At 45.8% G+C, this 22055-nt stretch overlaps 5 protein-coding genes across 5 annotated transcripts; 2 read left to right on the forward strand and 3 right to left on the reverse strand.

Moving 5' to 3' along the window:
• Positions 1-852: 852 nt before the first annotated feature.
• Positions 853-10919, forward strand: LOC142886877 (testis-expressed protein 2-like). Its single transcript, XM_076024119.1, has 12 exons — positions 853-1426; positions 3864-5082; positions 6069-6269; positions 7053-7335; positions 7440-7612; positions 8529-8747; positions 8902-9001; positions 9131-9263; positions 9371-9508; positions 9649-9858; positions 9937-10057; positions 10143-10919. The coding sequence occupies exons 2-12, from the start codon at positions 3955-3957 to the stop codon at positions 10287-10289; spliced, it is 2853 nt and encodes a 950-aa protein (XP_075880234.1). The 5' UTR covers positions 853-1426; positions 3864-3954; the 3' UTR covers positions 10290-10919.
• LOC142886878 (large ribosomal subunit protein uL3-like) lies at positions 10759-13750 on the reverse strand. Its single transcript, XM_076024120.1, has 10 exons — positions 13626-13750; positions 13005-13197; positions 12716-12884; positions 12496-12631; positions 11914-12100; positions 11661-11821; positions 11470-11571; positions 11228-11323; positions 11012-11131; positions 10759-10918 (listed from the first exon to the last, which is right to left on the reverse strand). The coding sequence occupies exons 1-10, from the start codon at positions 13689-13691 to the stop codon at positions 10859-10861; spliced, it is 1290 nt and encodes a 429-aa protein (XP_075880235.1). The 5' UTR covers positions 13692-13750; the 3' UTR covers positions 10759-10858.
• Positions 13751-14402: 652 nt separating this feature from the next.
• On the forward strand, positions 14403-15771 carry ndufb10 (NADH:ubiquinone oxidoreductase subunit B10). Its single transcript, XM_076024122.1, has 4 exons — positions 14403-14616; positions 14907-15045; positions 15384-15523; positions 15638-15771. The coding sequence occupies exons 1-4, from the start codon at positions 14469-14471 to the stop codon at positions 15715-15717; spliced, it is 507 nt and encodes a 168-aa protein (XP_075880237.1). The 5' UTR covers positions 14403-14468; the 3' UTR covers positions 15718-15771.
• A 1579-nt stretch (positions 15772-17350) lies between these two features.
• rps2 (ribosomal protein S2) lies at positions 17351-18963 on the reverse strand. Its single transcript, XM_076024121.1, has 6 exons — positions 18796-18963; positions 18630-18719; positions 18307-18414; positions 17883-18216; positions 17562-17653; positions 17351-17478 (listed from the first exon to the last, which is right to left on the reverse strand). The coding sequence occupies exons 1-6, from the start codon at positions 18928-18930 to the stop codon at positions 17398-17400; spliced, it is 840 nt and encodes a 279-aa protein (XP_075880236.1). The 5' UTR covers positions 18931-18963; the 3' UTR covers positions 17351-17397.
• A 973-nt stretch (positions 18964-19936) lies between these two features.
• On the reverse strand, positions 19937-22017 carry rnf151 (ring finger protein 151). The gene is made up of 4 exons (XM_076024150.1): positions 21589-22017; positions 20886-21055; positions 20663-20759; positions 19937-20573 (listed from the first exon to the last, which is right to left on the reverse strand). The coding sequence occupies exons 1-4, from the start codon at positions 21589-21591 to the stop codon at positions 20112-20114; spliced, it is 732 nt and encodes a 243-aa protein (XP_075880265.1). The 5' UTR covers positions 21592-22017; the 3' UTR covers positions 19937-20111.
• Between the last annotated feature and the right edge of the window lie 38 nt (positions 22018-22055).

Genomic DNA, 22055 nt, shown 5'->3' on the forward strand with positions numbered 1-22055 from the left:
AGCTGTACGTGCCAGCTTGTCGAATTAACGCAGGTGTTTCTCATTCACTCACTAATTAAAGTCGCCGTTTTTTACTTTGTGTTTTAGATGTGGCGACATTAATATGATGGTATGTTCGCCGCCCCCCCCCAAAAAAAAAAAACATTTAATATTGTGCATGCCTTTTTTTTTTCTTTCGCGTTTTCCCATAATAAGAGACAACAAATTACCTCTAAATTACTAGCTTCTGTTTTCCGTGACTCGTTGACGTACAACGACCGTCCGGCAATGGGACCTCTAGGTGGCAGCAGAGCCCCAAAATATCATCACTAGTGTTTTAATTTGTAATCAGGTGAAAATTGTTACATACTTGCAAAGAAACAACGTTCGTCACCTTCAGAATAAACACGAACTCAAATTAAAACTATCTTGTTAGCTCTAAATAACAACACTGTTCATCAATATCCAAGAACTAATAAATATACTACAACGTCAATAATGAGTGCAGATAATAGTCGTATGCCGATTAAATACATTTTGGTGAGAAACACTTGCTCACGTTCACTTGAACTGCTCCAGTTGTTTAAACTTTTCCTTATAATTTCTCATGTCAAGCATGATTGATTGACATGAGTATCAACATGGTGATTGGCATGATGAGTATCACTCAGTCACTATATAGCGATAAAAACTTTAAGTTAGCTACTAGTGGACATAGTTCCCCTAGAATGAGCACCAGTTCAAATGGATGCGTCGAAAGTATTCATTAAAGGTCAGACAAAATATATAGAATAACCGAAAGCAGATCACAGAATTTGTAACTTCTTTTAAAAAAAAAAAAAAAAAAAAAATTAAAAATTAAAAAAAAAAGGTATTTCGTTAAAGGTTAGAGGTGTTGGGGAATGGCTCCTGGATGAAAGAATTAGTTTTTTTTCCAGGTCATGAAATTATATAAGTGCGGTGCGGAGGCGCTGAGCTCAGACTGTTTGGAGGCTGAGCGCAGAGAGGAAGAGTCGCTTTGGCAACGTGTTCGTCCCAGGGCTCTAATCTGGATTACAGTTTCCAGTCGAGTCAGACGCAGGACGCCAATAATCACATTATTCTGCGGTTGGTCCCAAGCCACCTGGAGCGAACGGAGACAAGCGACGTCTGGGCCGCTGACGCACCCCGCAGGGGGGGAAATTGCGCACATTTTCTTTTCGTATTTTTTATTTTTTTTTAAGGGGATGTAAAGCTTTCGGAGTAGTGGCGGCTATGTTGCAGCAAAATGATGTGCCTCAGTCAGTCTGGACTCTGCTGATAAGTGAGTGCCTGCGGCCGGTGGACGGTGCGCAGCCCCGAGTGGTGGAGCGCGCTGCAGCATGCAGACCGAGTACTGCAGCCCGCACTTGAAAGCAATGATACGCCACAGGAGCTCAGGAGCATCTGCTCGGACGTGTCACCTCAGGTAAGAGTTTCTGCCGCAGCACAGTTTGTGAATCTCACTGCGAAGGCTCTGCATCCGTGAAGGGTGCAGGGGGCTGTTAAGGTCCCCCTTCGTCGTCCACACGTTTTTGTTTGATTTTCTCGAGTTTCTCGAGCGGCAGTGGAGCGACCGCACATTATCAATTTTTCATAGAGCTCTCGACAACGCTGGGAAACGCTCTGTGTTTAGCCCTCTGTTTGCAGTCTTCTTTGAAGAATGTTGGATTTTTGGCTTGCTGCTAACGTGCATGCTTTGTCTCACATGTTTGAAAGGGCACCAAAAAAAAAACAATCTGAGCATTTGAATGAATTATTTGCTCTTTCTGCTGTGGGAATAAAGCTGGGTAGTTAGAATACACGGTTAAAATATATATTTCCAAGTTCACGAACTTTAACTCATGAGCAGTAAGAAGCTCCAATGGAAATACAGCTTTTACTGTCAAAAACATTTACATTTATTTTGCATGCACTATTAATTCGAAAAGCTCTCTAAATTTCAAGAAAAGAGCATACTTAGTCCTCTGTTTAAAGCACTCCACAAAAATGTTCAGTATTGACTTGCTGCCAAAATTGAGCTGCTGGGCCTTCCAGTTGATCAGCTTGGTTGGAAGGGGACAAAAACAAGGTACATAATGACTAAGTTTTTGTCACTTACCTGCAGAGATGTTAGAGCCATTTGTGACTTTGTAAAAGGAAAATTTCCACAATGTTGTGAGCATATTAGCGCTTTCAGAGTCTACACAGCTAAAAACATAAAAGATGTTTTGTTTTTTGAAATTCATGTGAGGTGAATTTCACATCTCACCAGGCCTTGAAAGAGCACCAACCAATCCCTCACCCCTGAGAGATTGTTTGCAATTGTCTCACAATAAACAATCAATTAACTTTGGCTCAGTGAGCTCTTGGCGAGACATGTCATTTGGCGCGCGCACACGTAAGCAGTGCCAAATGTGTCACTCATCAGGGTCAAATAGCGGTTTAAGGACAGGAAAGCAATTAGCGCAAATGTTCAGCGTCACCGTCAACGGCGCCTTCGTCACTGAACAGTTTTAAAACGCGAATGTCGTCAAATGGGCACAAAGGGAATCATACCTCAGGAGAATGAGTGGCAGACTCGTACCACCCAGCAAAGCCATCTCATGGCTTTGGACATGCCTCAGCAGTTTCCCTGGGTTTTCACTTGCCTCTGTCACCCTGAGTTCTTTCTAACAGGATTGAAAGGTCATGTTTGAGTCAATGTTTTTGTTCTGTTGTTCAGATTTCAATGCTTCTTTCGGCACAATAAGAGAACAACTTGCAGCTGCTCACACATTTATTGTATAATTTATTTCTATAATACACAATATTTAATAACACTTTTCTGTTTTATATTGTAAGGTTTTACACTTACACCCGTGCATAGTTTTCCAGTATTTTCATTTGAGTTAATATACATTTTCACTTTTCGTGTTTTTAAATGTTTTTGATTTTCTACTTGAAAAGAACAAATCAGTGATGGATTATTCTGAATCCTGATGGAGTTTATCCACAGTTGTGACCTCTGACGGCTCTCTGTTCCCCAGAGGACCAAAGTCCTTCCGCTCCCTGTCGGCACTGTGAACTGATCATAATTGACTCTAAAGTGGAAACTGATTTGTGACAGAGTTTTCTGGGGCGCAGCCAACAGCGTTTTTGTATTATTAGATTTGACGGAGAGCTCAGTACCTTGCTAAAATTATTACCTTGCCAAAAAAAAGTACAGCGAGATCAGAGAGGAAACTGCAGGGTTGTTTAATTTTGCAAGCAGCACGGAAATAAATGACTGTCTGCATATTTAGAAAGGGGAGTTATGCACGTAAAGGTGACAGCTTTTTTTTTTCTTTTCAAAGCATGGAAACATTTTAGTTTTAATTCCTTTGATTTATTTTAAAGGAGGATATGAACTTTATACAGTAGATTTGTAAATAGTTAATTTGTAAATACGTATATTAAAATACATTTTGATATTATATGAGTGGTTTTTATGTCCACTTGACTCTTGAAAAATACAGCCAAGGATAAGAATCACATTTTTGCCCTCAAAAGGATAAAAATGCTGTCAAAGAAAGCTGTAATGTAAGATAACACATGAAGACCAAGCCTGGACACAGACAAAGCTAATTAGTTGGATAACAGGCGCTAATTTGGGATTAGCTGTCACTGTGGGATTAAGGTATCTCAAACAAAGAAACAAAGCGCTCATGTGGTCTTGCATACGCATGCATACAGCCAGTCCCTGCAGCCGGAACCGGGAAAGGACAATCCAGACGGAAGGGAAATTATACAGAAGAGTGAAGAGGTGAAAGGGAAGAGGAGGAGATTATTAGGGCAAGATGAGGTAACAGAGCACGCAGGCTAAATGTTGTGTTGTTTGTTCATATATTTTTCATTTCTCTCCACAGTTGCACCGCTCACCAGGAGGGGCATGGCCGCCAGCAGCAGCGCCACAATGCGCTTCAGTGACCACAACCCAGCTCCTGTTTGAGGGTCGCAATGGATGACAGCAAGCTCTTCTTCAGCCTGGACCGCCGCAACCAAGGTCCCATCGTGGCGTTCTCCAAAGACAAGCCGCAAGGCCGAGAGAGTCAGCCGGACCTGAGCCTGGGGATGGATTTAGACCTGAGCCAAGGCTACCGGAGCCAGGCGCCTTTCCTGCCTCACTCGCCCTCGTCGCCGGGCTCTTTGGCCGACCTGTCATCGGTCGTGGCGGCGGGTCACCTCGTCACAAACAACCTGGTCAAGTCCTCCTCCACCGACCTGGAGCCCAGCAAAGGCGGCTCCTTGCGGGGCAAACCGCTGCTCAGCCTGGTCAAGTCCCTGAGCACAGAGATTTCTCGGCGGGTCGAACCGGAGGTCAACCTCTCCAAGTCGGACTCCAAGCTTCACCTGTATCCCTGGAAGCAGCTTACCCAGCCTAAGATCCCCGAGGCCAAGCCCGAGGCAGTGGAGCTGCAGCCGAGCGACGAGTGCCCGTCATCGCCAGCTGTCTCCTCCGCGGCCGCCACCGAGCCCCGCGGCAGCCTGCTGATCGCGGAGCTGGAGGACACGCGGAGGAAGTTCTCGGAGGCAATGCAGGATCCACTGAGCGTGCTGAGCAAGATGATGAGCGACGAAGGCTCCAGCTCCAGCCCCAAGCAAGGCAGAGCCTGCATGGGATGCTGCGGGAGAGACGAAGATGTGGGCCTCAGATGCCGGAAGGCCGATGGCGAACATAGAGAAGTTTGCGACCCATCACCGAGAGGCTGCACGTCAAAGTCCTCCGCCGACAGACGTCTCGAAATCCAAACCTACGGAGACGTGATCCAGGTGGTGGAGCTCCAGAGTGGAGACAGAACTATCTCCCAGCCTAAAGTCAAGGTGCCCAGTTCACCTCTGCCCCTCCACTGGCTCCTCCCGGTGGCACTCCTGGCCTACAGCTTCCTGGTGCTGCCGCTTCCTCCGTATCTGACGGGCCTCTCGGTTGGGGTGGCACTCGGTTTCATGTTGGGTTTGTTCATGGTGTTCACGTTTGCGCCAAGAAGCTTGTCCAAAAGGAGCAAAAGAGGCGACCGGTGGAGCAGATCCAGACGACAGCTCGTGGATGATCTTGATGGAGAGCTCACAGATGGTAAAACACTGGAGGTAAGGAGGAGTTGAGTCTGCAATCCAAGCAATGGGGAAGAAAAATTGGTGGAGGTGTTGTTGAGTGCAAAACACTCTTAAATGTTCCATATTACAGCCATTATGTTCTTAGTTTTTTTAAACCCTGAACTCTTGTGGAGCAGTGTTCAATGATGGATTATTTTTAAGAGACAAAAACTGACAGCTGTGACATCACAAAGGGCCGCAGATGGATTTTTTTCCCCCACATTTCTGTGCGGGTTCACGTCGTATTATAACTGAGAAAACATTGGTGAGGTAAATTTTGTATTGCATGGGAAGTGCCGGTTCTTACTCTATGGAAGTAGAACCAAAGATCTGACGTATTGGTGATTGGATAACATGGATATTGGAAAATGTGCTTCTTGTTTGGACCAATGCATTGCATTATTTCTGTCCGGCGTTGTCAACTGAAATCCTGCTCCTAAGTGCTTCTCCTGTTGCACTTATGCTACAGATGTAGCTCGGCAGGCAGTAAAATCACAACAGCCGACAGTGGTGAAAGCGTAAGAAGATGCCGCTATTGTTTGTGCATAATGGACATGTTTTGAAGCAATTACTGTGCACCGCTAATCGGCGCAGCATCTTGAGAGTGGGTTGTTACGATAATGGCCCCTCGTACGGGCCTTGTGCATCAATAAACACAGCCCTGGCGCTTTCAGACAAGGCGGATGAGTCGCTAAAAGCGTGATGAGCGTCCACGCTGTTAAATGAGACAGACGGGCGTCTCGCGTTTCAAATCCTGCTGAGTGGCATTGTTCCTCGCTTTGGGTTTCAATTCACTGGGTGCAGCCATAGTTGAATCGGCATATTTTCTGAAATCCATGCTGAGGCAGTTGGCACCTGGACGCACCTAAAATAGAAATGGAGCCACTTTGATGTGATCCAGCGGGGAGAAGTAATCTGCCGGCGACTTTGTCTGAGACGCTTGGTGGTGTTTTTGAAGTTTTTCTTGTTGTCTCTTCCAGGGCTGGATGAATGAGACGCACAGCTATGATCCTGAGAGCTTCCACCCCTCCCTCATGCACTCGGTCCACGTGGCCCTGGAGGGCGGCAGGCTGTGCCTCGGACACCCACAGGCCAACATCCCGCGGTGGGCGAGCTTTGACGAGGTGCCCCACGAGGCTTCGCTGTCACGAACACGCACATACCAGCTGGCTAACAGTAAGGTCAGCGTCCTCACTGCAACGGGACTATTTCTCATCCGTGGATCCCAGGGGGGGGCAAAAAGAAAACTGCGCCTGGTGTGTGTGGGACGGGTTTGAAACGCAGCAGCAAGGTGACCCCTTTCATGAACTGTTCAATCTCGTCTGTCTGCAGTCCGATCGTCATTCGACACTGAAATGAAAGGGCAGGAGGATCACGGATGAAGCGATGACGCTCTGAATAAAAGTGCTTCTGTAACATTCACTCGTTTGGAGGCGTTTGACAATAGCTTCCATTAACAAGACAGACCAAGGAGATCATATAGTCAAATCAATGCTGGCAATGTTATGAGCCCTATTAGTTTCTACCAGTCAGAAAACACTTTTTCCTTCTATCATTGTGATCTAGAGGGCTTCTGATAAAACTTAAAACCACCTTGACAATGTCTTTGATGCCATTTTGTGTTTCTTTAAATGCACAATGCATTTAGTTTAGTTCTGTACAGCTGCTACAGTAGCATCCATGCTAATGTCTTTAGCAGCAGCCTGATTTGAAATTACCTTGTGAGATTCTACTTCCTCTTTCTTCTTCTTCTTCCTCTTCTTCTTCTGGTTGTATCAGCGGCAGATTCCAGCATTCACTTTCGGGTTTAGTCGCAAACTAAATTGAAGCTCACTCGTCACTGAATCCAATTAGCGGCAAAGCTAATTAAAAACGGTTTCTGATAGATTCTGGCAGGATGGATGCGTGAGATTTCAGAGTTGCGCTGCAACTTTCTCTCTGTCTCCCTGAATTTTGCATCCCAGGTGTCTCTGCTGCCGCCCGGTTTGGCCCGAAAGCGGCTGTGGAACAGGAAGTACCCCATCTGCATCACACTGGACGAGGGGGAGGTCGGGGAGGAGCGCGTGCTTGATGGTCAGGAGGAGGAGTGGGAGAGGGTGGAGGGTCAGGCGGCAGCGGACCGCCAGCTCCCAGTCACCCTCTACCTGTTCGGCCGCACCGGACGAGAGAAGGAGGAGTGGTTCCAGCACTTCCTGTCGGCCTCGCGTACTGGCACCAAGTGCAGCGTGAGCTGTGAGGAAAACACAGGTAGGAGCGAGAGACACTGTGAGGAAAAAACTGACGCCCCACCTCGCTGGATTGCTCTTCATGGCTGTCGTTTCTCTCTCTCTTTATCTCTCTCCCCCTCTCAGAGGCCTCATGTGGTGGTGACGCCCCCAGGGAAAGCACAGAGGGGCTGCACGACCCTCCCACAGCCACCAGAGCCAGGACGCTGCTGGACTACAGCGCCTACATGACTCAGCTGATGGTCTCACAGACTAGCAGCCCCGCCCGAGGCGAGGGGAGCCCCACTTTGCACAAGAAGGTCAAAGGGCACCTCTCAACTTAAAGCGATAGTTTGCTCAAAATCAAAATCCCCTTCACCACTTTGTCCTTGGTGACATCCTCTGATCCACGTGACCGTTCTAGGAAATCACATATGCAAACTGTTTTGCAAATTCATTTGCTCTCCTCCCTTTTCTCTCTCTCTGAAAGAAGAGAAAAACAAACGCAGGCCCTGGTCGATTTCAGCTGCCGTTTCATTGTTGTGCCCTGCACGAGCTGAGTGAGCGAAAAACACTTCCTTCCTGCCGAGCAGGCTGAGCGTCAGCGTGCAGAAATATCAGGTGTCAAAGAGGCTGGAGTGATATTAATGGGACCTGACATCAGTAGCAAACCTGACCCAGATGCTAATCCTGGCGTCTGTGTTTTGGGATTTGCATGTCAAAGTAAATAAATACTGTCATAAGTAAATAAATTATTCAACAAACAAACAAAACTTTACCTGATATTTAGAGGTTGGTGCATTAAGACACACTGGGATGGATTATAAAACAGACAAGCAATATTTGTAATCGTACATCTGGCCTTTTTTTTGGATAAACTGAGACTGCTTTATCCGGCGCTGAGGTCAATCCAACTGCGCCGATAAATCAAAGACAACAAAAGATTAACAATTCAGTCAGTAGCAGCAATCAACTTGTGGTGATGACAGATGACCGGTTGTGAGCAAAGCAAAGCAGCAGTTGTGCTTGTCGCCACAGGGAGAAAATCATACAGTCAAAAAAAAGAATGAACTTCAAATGCAATAAATTGATTCAAGTGCAGTAAATAAATAAACATAGTCGGCTTTGCTCAAGTATGCAGGAAGTGAGCATCCATCATTTCTGTCAACATGCTATCATAGGGGCTGAAAGAGTTTAAATATCTATTTTATCAACTAACATGACTTGTTCCTGCAGCCGCACAGTGACGAGGACGAATCAGGGAGCCACGGAGGAGCCGAGCCCACTGCTGGTCCAGCGGCGGCGGCAGCGGCGGCAGCAGCAGGGTTCTCCGCCAAGATTGAACCGATGTGGGTGAACTCGCTGGTGGGACGGATCTTCTGGGACTTTCTCCAGGAGAGGTACTGGAGCGACCAGGTGGCGCAAAAGATCCAGAAGAAGCTCGGCAAGATAAAGGTGAGGAAACGTGTGAAGCCAAAGTGATCATCTCTTTCTCTTATACATGACACAAGTCCAACTTGTTCACGCAAATAATGTGATTCACGCCGTCAGTCACACACATTTACAATGCATATTAACTGAGAAAGGCTCTTCTTTTGTCTCTTTCTAGTTGCCGTACTTCATGAATGAGTTGACCCTGGCCGATCTGGACATGGGCACATGTCTACCTCAAGTCCTCAGCACCTCCACGCCTACACTGGACAGCAGGGGTACATTTACACTGGAGATGTTTGCATGCTGTTGTTGCACTGACGCCACTTTGGCTTGTCCTTACCTTAAGCTTAGCCGACAATGACACATATGTGCAATCGACTGACTCGTCTACATTTTGCTCCAAGGCCTGTGGCTGGAGCTGGAGGTGTTGTACACAGGCTGCCTTCAGATGACCCTGGAGACCAAGATGAACCTGTGCAAGCTGGGCAAAGACGGAGAGGACGAGGCCCACAACATCCAGGAGACGCTGCTAGTCGGGTGAGGCGCCGCTCGGCTCCCCGCTTCTTCACGTTCACCTACAGCCGGACGTTTGCGCTCAAGAGGTGGTGTTTGTGTGTGTGGTTTTTTTGTTTTTTGTTTTTTAGTTCAAAGCCCAGATTGTGTATACTGGCGGACAGTGATGAAGAGTCATCGAGCGCAGGCTCGTCTGACGAGGAAGAAGCCCCTCCCACTGAGCCCCAGGGATGTGTCGGGGATAAAAGCCCACCCGTGGTGACTGAAGGGTAAATACACAAGTTTACCAGAGTTCAAATCTGATCACAAAACTGCAGCATGATGCAGCAATTACTAAGATTTCTGCTTCTCACTCTTACAAGCTTCGTAACTTCCTGCGCTTCGTTTTCCTGCGCTTGTCATCCCAAAGGCACACTGGCGGCAGCACGGGTCGGAAGATCTTGAGGTTTGTGGACAAAATCGCAAAGTCCAAGTACTTCCAGAAAGCCACGGAAAACGAGTTCATCCGGAAGAAGATAGCTGAGGTGTCCAACATGCCTCTAATGCTCAGCGTGGAGGTCCTAGAGCTCTCCGGCACTCTGGCCATCAACATTCCTCCTCCCCCTACTGACAGGATATGGTACTGAGCCTCACTTTCGTACGGTAGCCTGCATCAAAGCTTATTTTCCTTGTCCCTCACACAGTCCACCTCCCTCAGGTACAGCTTCCGCACACCTCCCAGGTTGGACCTCAATGTGCGCCCCACTCTCGGGGAGCGGGAGGTCACCTTCACCAATGTGACCGAGTGGATTGAGAAAAAGCTGCAGTGCGAGTTCCAGGTCAGTCCGTCTGTTGTGCTTCATCAGGAAGTCAGTACGACCTAAAGCGTCATGGCACCAACTGTCTTCTGGTTTTCCTCACCAGAAAGTGTTTGTCATGCCCAATATGGACGACCTATATCTCCCCCTGATGACATCCGCCCTGGAAAATCCAGTCGCATCTCAGCATTCCTCAGACCACTTCACATCAAAACAGTCGTCCGTGGACTCCCAGGACTACCTGTCAGAGTAGTGGCCTCCGACGAGGGCCAGATGACTGATGACTGTCACAAAATCCAGAACACCTCCTGGTGCAACCGGGACATTGCAGCATGGCAGAGTCCCCCCTGAACCGTGTGTGACTGCAGAAACGGCTTCACCTGCTGGAAAAAGAATCAAACTGCATCTCTGATGGCAAAAAGCTGTGAAGTATTTATTGCCACTGCTGACGAAGAGGTGCGGAACGCGGGAAACAAAAACAATGTAATAACAATGCCATGTTTTATGAATGTGACTGTGACTACTCAGCATTTACACGACAGTTATGAAGATGTTATTGATGCTTCTGTTGGTTGTGATCTCTAACTGACTGAAATTAGTGGGTCGTGTTTTTTTTTAATAGTCAAAGAAATAAAAAAAGAAACAGCCAAAACATCCATTATATTTATTCTTCCTGCAAAACTACAAATTGGAATTGCACCTTGTGTAGTTAAAAAGACCAACACAGAACTTTCACCAAAGCCTTTTTTTTTATGGAACACCGAGCCAAATGGTTGAATTTTGGCTTTGTTATTCCGTTGTGGGTTTTTTTTTGTTTTCTTCTCAGACTTCCTCTGTCAAAGGCGGTGGCCTCGATTTAACGGCGTCCTTCTTCAGTGGCCCCTGTAGGTAAATCAGAAGTCCGAGCTAAAGCAATGCATGCTGGATGATTTAAAAAAAGGGAAATAAAAGAGAGCTGAGCCTTCTCCCGCTCACCATAAAAGCTCTCTTCTCCTGGGCCGTCTGGAAGCGTCCATGACCAAATTTGGAGGTGGTGTCGATGAATTTCAGCTCGATGGTCTCTTTGGACTTGCGAGATGTGTGCACCAGCAAAGACTGTGCGGAAATACAGTCACAGAGTTCATTAGGAACTATTTAAAGTTAACGTGAATTGAGGATAAAATGAAAAAAAAAACGCATATCAATGCAGACCTTTCTTAGGGTGAGGACTCGTTTCCTCGCACCGACCACACAGCCCTTCACCATTAGGAAGTCATTATTCACCTCACCATAGTGAGAGAAGCCTCCCTTCAGACAAAGTAAGTGGTAAATAGAAGAAAAATTAGCAATCACCCTTTATGAAGACCTTATAATGATGCAGCATAACAATTTTAACTTTTGGGTCGGATCGGTTGCCAATTGTTTTCCAAATCATGACAATAAAAAAGCACTACCATGGGTGTGATGGTCTTCTGGCTGGTGTCGTAACTGGTGGAGGCATTGTTCCGGACAACCTTTCCATCTTGGATGTGCACACCCTTTCCAACGCGATATATCTGAGGACAGGAGTATGAAGGTAAACATTTCAGAATGTACTCAATTAAAAAAAAAAAACTCGTAGTTGATGCCTGGCTGTTCCACCAACCTTCTTGTTGATCTCAGTTCGGTGGTTGTAGCCCTTCTGACCAGCACGGGCGATGGTGTATCCGACGCGGGCTGGGTGCCAGGCCCCGATACACGCCACCTTCCTCAGACCTTTGTGAGTCTTTCTGGGAAGCTTCTTAGTGTTCCAGCGGCTCGTCACACCTGTTCTTGCAGGGGGGCCAGCGACAGGGGGGGGATCCGTCAGTGATGATTTATTTTAAAACATCAGCAACCAATTGGAGCTTGATTCCGACCTTTAAAGCCGTGGCCTTTGGTGACCCCAATGATGTCAATCATTTCGTCCTGGGAGAAGACAGCCGAGACTGGCACGGCCTGCTCCAGGTGCTCCTTGGCCCAGTCTACCTTGTCCGAGATGCTTCCCCCATTTAGCTGCACCTCCATGATGTGGGCCCTCTTCTGGTGAATGGGAAGGAGTCGCATCTGGAAGTGGAAAAGCACGTGGAAAAAAGTAATTATAGAGCCAAAGAACAAAAGAGATGTAAACTCATTTTATGAAATTTAACGCTGAGAAATTTGCAGAAATGCTAAGTCTTGCAGGAATGTTAAAGGGCTGCAAGCCATGAATATTGTCCCCTGGCAAAGCCTGGATGAGAAGCCAAGTGCTGCCCAGAAAATTATTTTTAAACTGCTATTTGAAACTCCCCCTTCCCCAAGAGTTCCTGGACCGTGGTCTGAGTTGTTTTGGCCAGAGGCATCAGAGGGATTTAGGACTCAAACTCCTCTGCCCTTTCGCAGGAATAGACTCAAGCAGAGTTGCAGTGTGTTTTTCTTTAATCTCCTTCAGATTCAGATGTCAGCTGTCATTGCTGGCCTACCTGGGAGTGAACAATAACCCTGATCACTGTGCAGTATTTCTTCATCCTGTGAAAATCCTTGTCCAGCTGTTTCTGTCCCGTCTCATCCTGCCATTTCTTGCTGTACTTGGTGAAGGCCTTCTTCTTGCTCTTGTACCTGAAGCGGGAAAGAGCGAACCTGAGACCCAGTGCAGGTCAGGAGTAGCCAATGCAAGACGAGGCCACGGACGATTGCCCACACCAGTTTTTATAAAATCTGCGCTTGCACTCATCACTGAGATGCTCCGCAAAGATGGTTTTGAGAGAGCGAAGGCCATGGATGGTCTGGATGTATCCCACAATCCCGACTACAATGACCGGAGGGGTTTCGATGATGGTGACCGCTTCCACTTCCTCTCTCTTTGATTGTTCTGCGGGCAAAAACAGACAAACAAACTGGCTTGCATTTCATTTCACATTTCAGTCATTACATTTCAAACTAGTGTATCCTCTCCCAACCCAAACACTGCATTAGATCCTGCCACACGTACTGAGGCCAGTGCGGTGCATCTCCCTAAGCGTGTGGGTCATGCCAGCCTTGTAGCCCAAAAAGCCAGCGAGGTGGACTGGATGGCTGGGATCATCCTTGGGCCACGTGCGCACCCGGGCCCGGTGCCTCTTGCTTCGCTTGTGGGGCAAGAAGCCCATGTGTCCATGTCGGGGCGCATGGAACTTCCGATGAGACTGGAAAAGGGCAAGAGTCCAGGAATACTAGCGTCAATACCTGAGGTATGAAGACAAAGTAAGTAATGCTAAAATACTTTGCTCCAACCAACACTAAGGATTTCAGAACACTAAGAGTTTCAGATGTGTTGGATATCGAAAAGGAGTGATCTTCTCTATAGAAAAGCCAAAGGAATGCAGTAGAACGTTTGCAAGTCAGATTTACAGTTCCATTTTTAAGATTTTCATCATCCTACAAACCTACTAATGTCTTACCTTCTGAATACGAAATAAATCCCATCACATGGTTTTTCTTTATTTGCAAAGACTGATCAGTTAAGAGGCACAAATATGGACAAACGTAGAATTCCATTTAAAAATGCCAATAAAAGCAAATAAAGCAACTATGTATAAGATAAAATATATAAGATATAAGGAGGAGCACTGACCATGTCCACACACTGTCCAGTGGAGAGAAAGAAAGAGGAATGAGTGCTGAGGTGATGGTCACACATGAGGTGACTCAGTTTAAGGGCTCTAATTTAGTGTTTGGCCTGCTTGAGGAGCTGTATTCACTTTCAAACAAGGCAATCTATGCCAAGTTCATAAGAGTGTCAGCTCCGGGGGTCCGAGGTGGTGGAGAGAGAACCAGTGGACAGGAACCACAAGACCAAGAAAGGGCAGAGAAGGAGAACAATAATGTTTCTTTAAATCAGGGCGCCATCCGCCTGTACCGTCGGCCTGTTTGTTTCTCTGTCATTAAATGACAAATGTTCCACAGGCACAATTACTACTGCAGCATATTACTGCATTTAAAAACTCATGAATGTAACTGCTCATCTTGCAATTGTTCAGAAATAATGTTTTTCAGATCATTTTGTCAGCTTTTTAAAAGAAAAATAATGTTCTGGTGTAATTTTAACAGGATACACAAATCAAAAGTAATAGAACCGACATATATAGAACCTTTAATGAATTATAATCTAATCAGCGGTTGTCGGTAGCACCACCTGTTGCACTACTGTTAGTACTACAGCTTTACCCGTGACCTTTACCCTTTGACCAGCGTGTTAAAATAAATAATTTCTTCACTGCCGAAATCCCTTTTAACACAAATATTTAGAAATAAAACACATTTATTTTATTAGAAATGCCATAAGAGAGAGAACGAGTCACTGAATAAAAGTCCTGTTTTATTTTTAATGACCTCTAGATCGCCATTGTGTGGAGTCTCCTGCGCATGCGTCGCCTGGAAGGAGAGCTGTCGAGGTCGAATTGTGTCTTGCTGAAAAATGCCAACGGACCATGATAAAGGAGCGTACCCGGAGCCTCCTCGGCAGACTCCGGTTGCGGAAAAACAGACAGCACTGCCGAACCCGGCTGTGATTCTGTCAAAACTCTTCTACTACTCTGTGGACCTCCCGGTCACCACATTCAGAGGTAACGAAAGCTAAGGTTGCTAACAAGCTAGCATAACACAGTTGTGGGAAAGGGTGAAGACGCGACCGGTGATTTAAACACCGAAACGTTGCTACAACTGTCCCCACTTGGGTTATTATCACAGTCATTATCAGGAAGTGAAGACTTGTCAATAACAAACAGATGTCGATGTCTTCGTGTGCATCCCACGGCGAGTTGTTAATGCTAGCTAGTGCCGTTTCTATGACGTGTGAAATCTCTGTGCGGGTCTCTTTGGCCCCCTGCAGTAAAATACATTTTCCTCTCGTCAGATGTTGTTGACAGCATCCGGTCCAAAAACAAGCTCGTGTACTACCACCAGAAGTTCCGGCGTGTTCCCGACCTGACTGAGTGCCAGGAGGGCGACTATACCTGCTACTACGAGGCTGAGATGCAGTGGAGGAGGGACTAGTAAGTTGGATCTTGCAAGAGGGCACTTGCTCAGACGTGTTGCCAGTGTATGAAGCTGTCTGCGGCCATGTGAACACCAATCCATTGCATGCATTAAAGTAAGGTATCCAGGCTCAAAATGAGAAAGTGTGACAGTGCTAGACTTGCTTAGCCAATTCTTCAAAACAGCAACATTGGTCAACCGTGCAGTTGCACCACAGCTTTCTGCATACTTCTACAGTGAACTGATCCATTCTGCATACAAGTAGAGGGGTTTATGTCGTACCTTGCCTTTGCAGCTATCTTGACTGATAATTCAGTTTATCCTGTATCACCCTGTGATTGTCTTTCCCTCTCAGCAAAGTAGACCAGGAGATTGTGAAGGTGGTCCAGGAGCGTCTGAGGGCCTGTCAGCAGAGGGAGGGACACAGCTACCTGCAGAACTGTACCAAGGAGTTGCAGGAGTTCACCGAGGTTACAAAGAACTTCCAGGCTCGCTGTAAGTGACCATGTTTGAAGACCTATATGCAACACAACTACATAGGCAGCTAAGAACCATTTAACAAACGCTCAAGCCTACAATTGCATAACTAAATTTTGCTTTCTATTTCAGATGGAGACCTGGGGGCGTACGCCAGCGCTAGGAAATGCCTCATGAAGCAGAAAGAACGAATGGCAGCTCAGACTGCTTAATAATTTTCTCGTCAGTCTCATGTAATAATGTAAAATAAATTTATGTGATCTAGAGTCAGTGGTTCTCAAACTTTCTCTGTCACGCCCCACCTTGGAGGAAGAAAATTTGTCATGCCCCCCGCCCCACCAAATTTGGGGCTATAAGCCCCAAATTTGACGTGGCTGTGTCTTTAGGGATCCCGATGAACCTGCAAGTAATCCCATGTCTCTATAGACTTGCATGGCATTAGGGTTAGCGATAAGGCTGGAATTAGGGTTAGGGTTTCGGGGTTCCTCATGGGCTAGAAGCCCCAAATTTGACGTGGCTGTGTCTTGAGGGATCCCGATGAACCTGCAAGTGGCCCCATGTCTCTCAAGGACAAAGTTGACTTTTCACCCCATAGACTTGCATGGCAAGTTTGGGGCGTGACTCAAACTTTCTCTGTCACGCCCCACCTTGGGATTTTTCATGCCCCCCCAAAAAGCCAAAATGGTGACAAAATAGGTTTTTTCAAATTCACTGAAACAACATAAATGTGCAAATAATGTTTTACCTTTGGCACACCACTTTTTGTGATATCAAAACCAACATTCTTTTTTTTTTATCATGAACATTTATTTCACATTCATTTCACTTTTCTCTTCATTTATGAAATCATTTATTTTGTACAAATAAACAACTTTAGCAAATCACTCTTTGTGACATCAAATCCTGAACATTACTTTTTAAACAAGAATACTCCTTTCACTTTTCTACTGTGCAAATAACTTTTTTTGGCAAACCACTTTTGTAACATCCACCATCCTGGCCTCGCTGTGAAACAACACAGCTTTATGTTGTGCTCCCATCTCCTCACAAAGTGCAGAGAATAGCAGCGCTTTCAGGGGTCTTGTTTTGATGAAATTGACCACATCAACATCAGTCATGCGACAACACATTTTCTACCTGCCACACGGGATGACGTTGAGCGCTGCGTGCGCTAAGTCATAATATCTCACCAGTCGCAGCGTCGATCACATAGTGTTTGATTACGTTCTATCAGCGCTGGAAAACTCTTCATTGTCCTCTGGCCCTTTCGCTCGCGCAATATAAAGAAAATAGAGCAGAGGGCGAAACAATTGTTGCGTGGCACGAGCCGGCCGCGGAGTTGCACCCCACTTCAAGTCTGCCGTGAACGCCACCTACTTTGAGAAACACTGATCTAGAGTAAGTTTTGTCTTTTTGAAAGCTACATACACATGGTTAGTTTTAGGTATTTTTCTCTGCCTCCTGTACAAGGCAAAGAATAGTTGCCCTGACAATGTCTGTGCAGTAACACCAAACTAAGAAAAATACCAAAATAATTGGATCTAAAAATCCACCCATCTTCCCGCTTTTACATCAGTGTAATTTCAATTCCCAGCATAGGTGATTGCGCACAGTGCCGTTTAGTCAAAAACACTTTTGTGTATTGCCATTAAATTGTGTATGCAATTCAGAACCCCTTAGCTAGAAAAATCTTTAATACACATCTTCAATTTTAACCTTCATGGTGTTTTTGGAGGCACCACCAGCATTTGTATAGCTTAATTTAGTTGCCATTAAATGCAGATAATTTCTCAGCACTTCCAGAGAAAACAATTTTCAGCAAAAGAAAAAAAAAATGAGGCACACTTGTGGTGTTTCAGAACATTTATTCAAAAGTTCTCTTCATTCAACACTTAGGAGGGTGCTGCTGGGACAGTCTGTCCCCTCTGCACTGACACCCTGGTGTGAGTCTTGGCCAGATGGTCAGTGAACTCCTGAAATTGCAAAACGTAAAAATATTAATTGAGCAGAAATCTCAAATCACCAAGCAAGAAATAAAATTATGGTTAAATCGTACCTGGTATGGAGACTTGGTGAAGATGGTCTCCTTCCACAAGTCAGGGGTCAGGTAGCTGTAAGTCTTGGAGATGGCATCGAAGGTGGCCTTGGCTGAAATTAAGAGTAAATGTTTGAGCTTCAAGTGTCTAACATATGCAACCAAGAGGAACTGTAGAGTACTAAAAGGGGAACAGAAGAGACTATCGGCAAAGTCCATCTGCCGTGCATTACAGTACTCGTTTATGTCTCTCCTGATAACGACAACAACACCACTGTGTAGGTGAAGCTGAGCAGAGCTAGGAGAAAAATTCAAAGGATAAGCAAAGTGCACGTGTCCTACCAAAGTTGCCGAGTGTGGCAGTGCAGCCCCTGGCCGATGTGTAGCAGTCGTCAATTCCGGCCATCATAAGCAGCTTCTTGGGCACAGGTGCAGACACGATGCCGGTACCACGGGGCGCAGGAATGAGACGCACCAGGACGGAACCGCAGCGTCCGGTAACCTTGCAGGGCACGGTATGGGGTTTACCGATCTTGTTACCCCAGTAACCTCTCCTGACGGGGACGATGGACAGCTTGGCCAGGATGATGGCTCCACGGATGGCTGTGGCCACCTCTTTGGAGCATTTCACACCCAGACCCACGTGGCCGTTGTAGTCACCAATGGCGACAAAAGCCTGCGAACAACCACAGCAACGATGTTACGTCTTGATTATGGCTACAGAGCAACGTAAACGTTGATGAGGCAACAGTTTGTGCAGGCTCACCTTGAACCTGGTGCGCTGACCAGCTCTGGTCTGCTTCTGGACAGGCATGATCTTGAGCACCTCATCCTTCAGCGCAGACCCCAGGAAGAAGTCAATGATCTCAGCCTCCTGCATGAACAAAGAACAAGTTTGACAACAATGTCATGAAGAAGGAAACAGAAGGAAGCAGGTAGTTTTGACAGTACATCTCATCCTACACTCCTTGCAGAGATGCTCAACATAGAGAGATTTTCAACAGATCAAAGAAGTCTTTCAAACAAGTTTGATCTTCTTCACGCCACTGCAGTAACTAAGAGATCGTTGCACACTCTCATAGCTCTTACCTTGATGGGCAGAGAGTACAGATAGATTTCCTCCAGGGACTTGATCTTCATGTCCTTAACCAGGCGGCCCAGCTTGGTGACGGGAACCCACTACCAGAAGGGGGAAACTTGGTCAAATCATGTTTCTTTGATATCAGTTGTAGGTCGACTTATAATATACACTTACTTCCTTGTCCTCGGACTTGCCACCCCGGGCACCGCGGCCCCTTCCACGGCCTCTGCCGCGTCCACGGCCCCGGCCGCGACCACCAGCGCCAAAACCTCCGCGAAACCCTCCTCTACCACCGGCGTCGTCCGCCATTTGCTGCACGGGTTAAATAAAATGTACAGTCGTGAGACAAAAAGTATTTTTAGAAATAGGAAACATAATTCTGAATCAGTAGTCGACTTTAATCAAATGAAACCAAGGCGCATGGCCGCCATGTTTGACGATCGGGACATTCATTCAATTTTGACAAACTGCTCCTTTTCAACGTCAGTTAACTACTCAATTTGAGTAGTATTATGCAATAACATGTCCATGTGAAAATATGTTGGTAAAATGGGTTGTAATAAGTTAACGATGACTAAGATAATAAAGGATTGGGCCAGGCGTGAGAAAATGTATTCAACTTACGTGATCTGTAAAACAGGAAGAAGACCTGTGCGAAGTCTCGTTGGCTTTTATACGGAGGTGTTATCGCGATACTTCACAAAAGACCCAAAACCCGCGAACTACTGCCCCTACTGGATCTGACGTGTACGTGAATAGTAAAATACTGTATATACTAAGGCTCTGTATTTGATAAAAACCATTCGGTTACAAAAGTTATTTTTTTATGACAGTCAAGCAATAGACATCCCATTTTTTCAATTCCTGACAACCAGCCCATTTCAGTTTTATTTTTTTGCTCATGAATAACACATTGGTTTACATTTTCTTTTTTTTAATAAAATAGGGCGTACTAACAACGGCAAAAAAAAAAAATAGATACAAAGACACAAAACAGTTAAAACATAAATCAGTTCAAACCAAGTCACGCTCAACAGAAAATCAAAAAACAATATAAAATACTTGTATTTATTTTAAACATGTAAAGCAAAAAAAGCAAGAAATTAGAACCTCACAAAACATTGTAACTCTATAATCGCAGAGTTTTCTCCTTAGTAGTTTGCACAATTATTTTTACATATACCAAAGGGAGTGGGGAGAAGTGTACACATGATTCTAAATGATGCCAATGTGTTGACCTGAAAGTGAACTGATCCCAGTTTGTCTTCGTCACACTTACAAAACAAAAATTCAAGACTTCTCTAAAATCAAATACTTCAATTTTATGTATTGCTTTATTAAGTAATATAAATTACAGCACAACGTTGCTACGTCTTCACACATTTGAATCACTGCCTGTATGTACATGCTCAAGCACAAACTTAGAGGATTAAACAAGTGCAAAATTTTTAGACAGCAGCAGCAGCAGCAGCAGCGAGATAACAAACCCCTTAGCAGTGGCTATGGCCACTGCTCGTCGTTGCGCTGGAGTTCTCTCCAAAGTCATCCTCGTCTACCTCGTGCAGGCCATCCATCACCTCCAGGCTCTCGCAGATCAGCCCTATCTGCCGCTTCAAGTGCGCCATGGCATTCTGCATCCTCCTCATCTTCCTCTGCAAGGCCATGGCGATGGCCCTGTAGTTCCTCTGTCTGGCCTCGTACTCCAGCCTCAGCTGCTGATAGCAGTTGTGCTGAGCCTGTGTGGTGTGGGACAGCATGGTGCCACAGCCCATGTGGCACGGCCGGCGCCAGTGTTCACAGTGGCGCTCGTGAGTGTCCAGGTCCCTGCGGAGGAGCTGCACCCGACACCCCTGGTACGGACATGGGATGAGCTCGTACATGCACGTCACGCTGTGGCAGTACTGCTTCGAGAGGCGAAAGGTTTCTTTGCAACCGCGGATCTCGTTTTTACACTGTCGGGAGGAGCGAGCAAAGAGGAGAGTTTACACTCCTGCACAAGAGGAAGGAATTTCTGCAGCAAGACAATTCAACTATGACCCACTTTGATCTTCATGCATCCGATAGACTTGCTCAGCTTGAACATGATGAAGATCAGGCTCGGGTTAATATGCTTCCTGCAGCAGGGACAGGTCTCCTGCCTGCAAAGGATAAATAACAGTCAACCCGGTTTATCTCACACTTCATCTCTATGATGAAGTCTTAAACACTGAACATCGCTGTGTTTGTGTTCGGCCTGTGGTATTGACCCAAGCTGCATTCAGTACCTCTTCAGCCACTGCAATAGGCATTTCTTGCAGAAGATGTGATGGCAGGCCGCCCTCACCGGGCACCTGAGGACCCCCTGGCAAATTGAGCAGATGAGATCGTAGTCTGGAGCCTCGACAAACTGCTCCACATCATAGCCGCCGGCCTGGGTCGAGAGCTCAAGGTCCGCCTGGATGTGGGCAAAGAAAACGCTCCTTCTTATCATTTCCTACCACCACTGTAACTAATTTTAGTGACTCGCTAAGAACTGTGACAGAGCTGCCTTGACCTCGCTTTACATTGCTTTGGAACAGGTTCACAGCGGGTTTTCAACAAAAGGCAATAGATCACAAAACAGAAAAGTTCCAGAAGGTTAGATGAAAGATAACACAGATGTGTGCTTTTACTGAAATTAGTTTGTTTTCACGTAAATGTAAATAATTATAACATTTTTAGTGAACATGTTACAATAAGGTATAGTTTTGTTTTGTTTTTTACTGTACCAATTACATAATTCTAATGAATACGACAAAAACATTTCCGAGGAAAGTTTCTTAAATAATCTTTCCAATGACAACAAGTTTAACATTATATTTCCGTTCACATATAAAGAACATGTCAAGTAGCTGTAAAGGTAGAACAAAACCAAAGAGGCCAACAGCATGTATAAAATAAATAAACTGTTTCTTGTTAATAAATTAAATAAACCACTTTCTGACTCACCATCGCCTCTTCCCCACCGTGTTTTTATTCCTGGCGTTACCCCACTGATAGCGGCTCTCTCACATGTCACACACACACCCACGTTATCAACACAACACACATGAACGTTTTTTTTTTCTCCCCCCCTTTCTTTCTGACAAAACACAAAGGAGGGACCGTGTTTCTATTTGTAACCTTCACATGTGTGTCAGGCAGAAAGGAGAGAATGGCTCTCGCAACCAAACGCGATCTTTCCCAGCGGGTCCAGCACCAAAGCTCGACATGCCCACGTCAAACAGGAACTTTGAAACCCTGAATGGCACCGACTGCTGTCTATTGTTTGGGCCCCGCTCGCTCGGGCAACCATTTAGTGAAGGTGATAAATGAAATGAAATTAAAAAAAAATTCCCATTGAGTTACGAGTGTTCTGTTTAAATCCAGAAACACAATATTCGCGATGTCCTGTGATGTGGCTAAAATAAAGTGGA

The sequence above is a fragment of the Nelusetta ayraudi genome, unplaced genomic scaffold, assembly GCF_046127955.1.
Source record: "Nelusetta ayraudi isolate G7.1 ecotype Tasmania unplaced genomic scaffold, CSIRO-AGI_Nayr_v1 ptg000016l, whole genome shotgun sequence".
NCBI classification, from domain to species: domain Eukaryota; kingdom Metazoa; phylum Chordata; class Actinopteri; order Tetraodontiformes; family Monacanthidae; genus Nelusetta; species Nelusetta ayraudi.

Bases quoted from the DNA above. Each gene is read 5' to 3' on its own strand.
- LOC142886877 (XM_076024119.1), top strand. From the start codon at position 3,955: ATGGATGACAGCAAGCTCTTCTTCAGCCTGGACCGCCGCAACCAAGGT. The intron at 5,083-6,068 runs GTAAGGAGGAGT...TGTCTCTTCCAG, and splicing joins CAGATGGTAAAACACTGGAG to GGCTGGATGAATGAGACGCA. The intron at 10,058-10,142 runs GTCAGTCCGTCT...TTTCCTCACCAG, and splicing joins AGCTGCAGTGCGAGTTCCAG to AAAGTGTTTGTCATGCCCAA.
- LOC142886878 (XM_076024120.1), bottom strand. From the start codon at position 13,691: ATGTGTGACCATCACCTCAGCACTCATTCCTCTTTCTTTCTCTCCACT. The intron at 12,101-12,495 runs GTAGGCCAGCAA...TTCCACTTCCAG, and splicing joins GGGTTATTGTTCACTCCCAG to ATGCGACTCCTTCCCATTCA. The intron at 11,822-11,913 runs GTCGGAATCAAG...CTGCAAGAACAG, and splicing joins CAAAGGCCACGGCTTTAAAG to GTGTGACGAGCCGCTGGAAC.
- ndufb10 (XM_076024122.1), top strand. From the start codon at position 14,469: ATGCCAACGGACCATGATAAAGGAGCGTACCCGGAGCCTCCTCGGCAG. The intron at 14,617-14,906 runs GTAACGAAAGCT...TCCTCTCGTCAG, and splicing joins CCCGGTCACCACATTCAGAG to ATGTTGTTGACAGCATCCGG. The intron at 15,524-15,637 runs GTAAGTGACCAT...TTTCTATTTCAG, and splicing joins AAAGAACTTCCAGGCTCGCT to ATGGAGACCTGGGGGCGTAC.
- rps2 (XM_076024121.1), bottom strand. From the start codon at position 18,930: ATGGCGGACGACGCCGGTGGTAGAGGAGGGTTTCGCGGAGGTTTTGGC. The intron at 18,415-18,629 runs GTAAGAGCTATG...TTGTTCATGCAG, and splicing joins TGTACTCTCTGCCCATCAAG to GAGGCTGAGATCATTGACTT. The intron at 17,654-17,882 runs GTAGGACACGTG...TCTTAATTTCAG, and splicing joins TGCCACACTCGGCAACTTTG to CCAAGGCCACCTTCGATGCC.
- rnf151 (XM_076024150.1), bottom strand. The intron at 20,760-20,885 runs GTACTGAATGCA...TATCCTTTGCAG, and splicing joins CTATTGCAGTGGCTGAAGAG to GCAGGAGACCTGTCCCTGCT. The intron at 20,574-20,662 runs GTGGGTCATAGT...TCCTCCCGACAG, and splicing joins TCGGATGCATGAAGATCAAA to TGTAAAAACGAGATCCGCGG.